At 42.3% G+C, this 5421-nt stretch overlaps 1 protein-coding gene and 1 pseudogene across 2 annotated transcripts in view; one reads left to right on the top strand and one right to left on the bottom strand.

The window, feature by feature from the left end:
* Positions 1 to 5421, bottom strand: part of TMEM255A (transmembrane protein 255A) — a 41272-nt gene that overhangs the window by 17353 nt on the left and 18498 nt on the right. For both annotated transcript variants that reach the window (XR_001887210.1, XM_017881339.1), the window contains exon 4: positions 1060 to 1222. Coding sequence is in view for 1 of the 2 variants with exons in the window: in XM_017881339.1 (XP_017736828.1) it covers positions 1060 to 1222 (163 nt within the window). In the remaining variant the exon portion in view is untranslated. The remainder of the gene's footprint in view (positions 1 to 1059; positions 1223 to 5421) is intronic.
* LOC108535341 (prefoldin subunit 4-like) lies at positions 2345 to 3169 on the top strand (annotated as a pseudogene).

Consider the following 5421-nt stretch of genomic DNA (forward strand, 5'->3'; position numbering starts at 1 on the left):
TTCATAGACAGGATCTCACTCTGTCACCCAAGCTGGAGTGCAGTGGTGCAATCATGGCTTACTGCAACCTCAACCTCCTGGGCTCAAGTGATCCTCCCACCTCAGCCTCCCGAGTAGCTGGGACTACAGGTATGTGCCACTACACCCAGCTAATTTTAAAAGTTGATTTTCTTAATAGAGACAGGGGCTGTTGCTCAGCCTAGTCTCAAACCCTGGGCTTAGTCAGTCCTCCTGTCTTGGCCTCCCAAAGGGCTGAGATTACAAGCATGACCCACCATGCTGGGCAGGTGATTCTTATATGAAGCCAGGTTGATAACCATAACTCAAAGCTATTATCTCCATAATTAGAGATCTAGGCTTATCAAATAAGCAAATAAATGCTTAGAAATGCCTTAAAGGGAAAGGAAAAAAAGAAGCCTACTATATGGAGTACCTACTGAATGCTGAGTTCTGGTGTGCCTTTGCAGACACATACACACAAATAGAAAATATTTGGAAGGGAAGAATGGAAAGTGGGGAGGCTGAGGTTGAGGTCCAACTTGAAGGCAAGACCTGGCAAGCAGCTTAGCCTAGAGCTGGCTCTGCGAATGCAAACAGAAAAGAGCCCAGATGCTCTTTCTGAAGAAACTTCAGGATGAAATACCTGGGGAGGGGGAGACTAGCATTAATCCTACCTGTAGCTAAAATAACCTTTCCTTCCATCTCTCCCAAAGTTTGTTAGGGGAAAACTATTCCCAAAAAATTTTACTAAAAGTGTGGGCCACTATGTTTACATAACCAGTGCGAATGGGAGAACTGAGAACACCCCTTCCTCCTCTCACCCCACCCCTAGAAGGTGCCTCCAGAACAAGATAATTTGTGTATAACAAGAAATATTTGCAGACTGATGACATTACCTGGCTCCTTCAACTTGACACATTTGAAGGCAGCTACATCCTTGAAGCAATTGCTTCTGATTCCTCCCTTCAAAATATGTGTCGGCATTTCCCCCAACTGCCTAGCCTTCTCCCTATCCCCAACAGGGGCCACTGTGAAATGCAAAGTCAATTCTTTCCTTACCATGTCCTTAAAGCCTCCAAGGACAGCGGCAGTGATGATGCCCAGGAACAGGCCAACAATGTTGAGGATGGTGGCAGACCAGAGCAGGTGGTAGAGGTGGATGATATCTTGGCAACTGCTGACATCGATGTATTCGTAGTACCCACCAGTGATCTCCACCCGGCTGGACAGGGAGGAGCACGCTCCAGTCAGTCCCCAGGGAGCAGGCTGTCCTCCCCGACCCCCTCTCCAACCCTGGGATTGGGCTACCATACAGCTCAGTGAAAAGACAGGTGGGCAGGTGGGGAGCTATAGTAAGAGACATCATAGCCATGCACTATAATAAATCAAAGTGTGATTGTTGATCCCCACTCCCCGAAAAAATCCTTCTACCTGCCAGAAAAATACTTGTAAACATCACTAACACTAATCCTAGATAGCACTTATTGATACTTGCTATGTACCAGACACAGTGCTAAGCATTTGACATATGTGAATTCATTAAATTTGTGCTGTTTAATATGGTTGCTACTAGCCACACATGGCTATTTAAATTTAAATTAAGTAAAATTAAGTAAAAAGAAAAATTCAGTTGGTAAGTCTCACCAGCTACATTTCAAGTGCTCAGTACTCACATGTGGTTAGTGTTTACTATACCGGACAGAGCAGATTACAGAACATTTCCATCATTGCAGAAAGTTCTGCAAATCCTTACAGTATTCTATCAAATAGGAACTATCATCATGCCCATTTTTACAGATGAAGAAAGTGAAGCACAGAGAAGTTAAAGAACTTGCCCAAGTCATAAGTGGTAGAACTGGGACCTGAATTCAGGCTTCAAAGACTTCAGTGTGTGCCCTCTCAAAATGAGCTGCGGTTTTGACATGTTGCCCAGGCTGGTCTTGAACTCCTAGGCTCAATCTATCCTCCCATTTCAGGCTCCCAAAGTCCTGGGATTACAGGCGTGAGCCACTGTGCCTGGCCAGTATTAAGACTTTGTAGGCACAAACCACAATATGGGAATAGGATAGTAGTTTGTCTTAAAATATTCAATAATTTTAGATAATATATACTTGGTTTCAGTTTGAGTGGTTACAGCAGCTATTTAATTTTTTTTTCACTGAACCATGAAGGAAAACAAAGCTAACAAACAAATAAACAAAAACCAATGTCCTGGTAAAGAACTAAAGCTGAGTTGCTGCACAAAACCTGAAAGTCGCCTCTGTGGGGAGGCCTTTCTTGACCACTCTGTCCAAAGACACCCCTTCCCAGCCCTGTTGCTCTCTATCACATTATCCGCTATGGAATGAATTTCGTCCCTCCAAATTCATATGTTAAAGCCCTATCCCCCAATGTGAGTGTATTTTTAGACATGGCTTTTAGAAGATAATTAAAGTTAAATGAGGCCATAAGGGTGGTGCCCTAATCAGATAGGATTGGTGGCTTTATAAGAAAAGGAAGATCTCTCCCCTCCTCCTCCTCCTCCTCTTTTTCCGCCTTCTCCCCTGACTTCCCCGCTCCACCCCNAGACAGCGTTTCACCATGTTGGCCAGGATAGTCTCAAACTCCTGACTTCGTGATCCGCCCACCTCAGGCTCCCAAAGTGCTGGGATTACAGGTGTGAGCCACTGTACCCGGTCGGGCAGTTCTTTATAGCAGTGTGAGAATGGACTAATACATGCACTTTACCTGGGTTATCACATCAGCCCTCACAAGTCCACAGGTAGGTGCTACTAGTACTGTTGTTTATAGGCTGCAGAAAATGTCAATGCTACTTTTGAAGATCAACAAAGGGTAAACAAATTTGCAAGGAATATGAGTAGAATAACAGAGCTGAAGGAAGAAACAGAAGTAAAAAGGAAACAACTCCACAATTTAGAAGATGTTTGCAATGACATCATGCTTGCAGATGATGACTGCTTAATGATACCTTATCAAATTGGTGATGTTTTCATTAGCCATTCTCAAGATGAAGCACAAGAAATGTTAGAAGGAGCAAAGAAAAATTGGCAAGAAGAAACTGATGCCTTAGAATCCAGAGTGGTATCAATTCGGAGTGTTAGCAGATTTGAAACTTCAGTTATATACAAAATTTGGGGGTAACATAAACCTTGAAGTTGATGAAAATTAAACATTTTATAATAGTTTAAAATTTTGTTTAACAAACTATAATATTGTTTGGAAAATAGAAAAAAATGGGCAAAGAACTTGAATAGATATTTCTCCAAAGAAGATATACATACAAATTGCACACAAACATATAAAAAGATGCCCAACATCACTGGTCAGCAGGGAAGTGCAAATCAGAACCACAACAAGATATCACTTTGCGCCCACTAGAATGTTTATAGTTTTTTTTAAGAAAGTGTTGGTGAGGATGTGGAGAAATTAGAACCGTCACACACTGCAGGTAGGAATGTAAAATGAGAAAGCTGCCATGGAAAACAGTTTGGCAGCTCCTCAAAAAGTTAAACATAGAATTACCAAAAGACCCAGCAATTCCACCCATAGGTGAGAAAAGAATTAAAGCAGGCAATCAAACAAGTACTTGTATATGATTGTTCATGGCAGCACTATTTCCGGTAGCTAAAATGTGAAAACAACCCCAATGTACATCGATGGATAAAAAACTAAACAAAATGTGGTCTATCCATACAATGGAATATTATTCAGCCATAAAAAGAAATGAAGCACTGATATATGCTACAAGGTAGATGAATCTTAAAATAAAATTATGATAAGTGAAAGGAGCCAGACCCAGAAGTTCAAATATTGCATGATTCCATTTATAGAAAATACCTGTGATAGGTAAATCCATAGGGACAGAAAGCAGATTAGGGGTTGCTGGGGCTCAGGGAAGGGGCAACAAGGAGTGACTGTTTAATGGTTAGGTAATGGGTTTCAGGTAATGAAAAAGTTCTAGAACTAGACAGAAATGATGATTGCACAACATTGTGAGTGTACTAAATGCCACTGAATTGTACACTTTGAAGTGATCAATTTTATGTTTGTGACTTCCACCTCAATTTTTTAAAAGGGGCACAGTGAGGGAAAACAGGGGACTAAAAGGCTAAAAGCTTGGCAGGGTTGTATTCCTTAGCTTATCACCTTCCCACTCCTCCCTTCTTTCCAACTTCCAAAAATTTCTTGAAAGTGTCCATCTAGCCACTCTCCTTGTCTTCCTCAGATGCCCTTTGCCTTCAAAATCCAATTCTTTCCATCACCATGGAAAGGGTCTTATCAAATCCTTCAAGCTGAGAGATTAGTAACTCAAAGTATTAACACCTCTGTGGCCTACAAGCCTATTCCTTTGTTTAATACATGCATTTTGAAAGCGGACAAGGAGAAAAAGGACAATGCTTATCTTAAAGTAAGGAATAAAACATGGTGGCAGTTTCAGCACCCACAGTAGGGTAAAATTGGAGAGGGAGGAAGCCTTACAGGCACCCCACAGAGCCTACCAAGTAGCTACCACCTACTCCATTTGTGCATCAAGGTAGCTTTGCCATCCAAGCCTGAAAGCTCTAAGGACAATTTAGAGAACTCTTAACGCCCATCCTGAGGTCCCATCTCTTCAACTCGCCAAACCTGAGAGCGTCTCTTCCAGCCAAAGCTGCTGAGATTCCACACAATACCTGTACTTTCATCTGCCCCCTGGGGAAAGTCTCCAAGAACAAAGGGCTTTTTTTCTCCAAAGAGGCCCCAACCCAGAAACAGCTTTTTTTGCAGCTCTCTAACCTGAAAGCTTTCTCAAGGCCAAATTTACAGGAAATCCTTTTCCCTCCTGGGGCTCCACCTTTGTTGATGCTTCCCCTACTTGTTAGTGCTTGGGCATTCCAGAGTCCGGGGAGGAAGCTGGGATGAGAAATGTGCAGATGAGAGGGAGAGAAAGAAGAGAGAAAGACAGAGTGCAGACGGGCAGGAAAGGATTTCTCTTGACTTAAGAGTCACTAGCAGGAACACTTAATACTTCCAGTCAGCCCAGTACTGCTGGAGACTTGTGGTCCAAAATGACAGAGCTTTTTTCTTTTCCCTTGTCCTACCCCACCTTTCATTTTCTGACATTTATCCTTTTGACAATCCAGTATCAAATTACAAACTGCCTTTCAGGTTTCTGTTCTTCAGGGACCCCAAAATCTGACAGAAACAGCCAAGGGCCTAGGGGCTAATTTCTGGGGTCAAAGGAAAGTCCCTCTTAGGCACAAAATAATTCCATAAACAGATGTGGGACGTTCATTTAAAGCAGTGGTATTCAATCATGGCTGCAAATCAGAATTACCTGGGAGCTTAAAAAACAAAAACAAAAACAAAAACACCTGATGCCTGGGCTTCAGTTTAGACCAATTAAATCAGACTTTTCAGAGAAGGGGCCCAAGCATGTTT

Source organism: Rhinopithecus bieti, unplaced genomic scaffold (genome assembly GCF_001698545.2).
Source record: "Rhinopithecus bieti isolate Rb0 unplaced genomic scaffold, ASM169854v2 scaffold_13198, whole genome shotgun sequence".
NCBI lineage: Eukaryota > Metazoa > Chordata > Mammalia > Primates > Cercopithecidae > Rhinopithecus > Rhinopithecus bieti.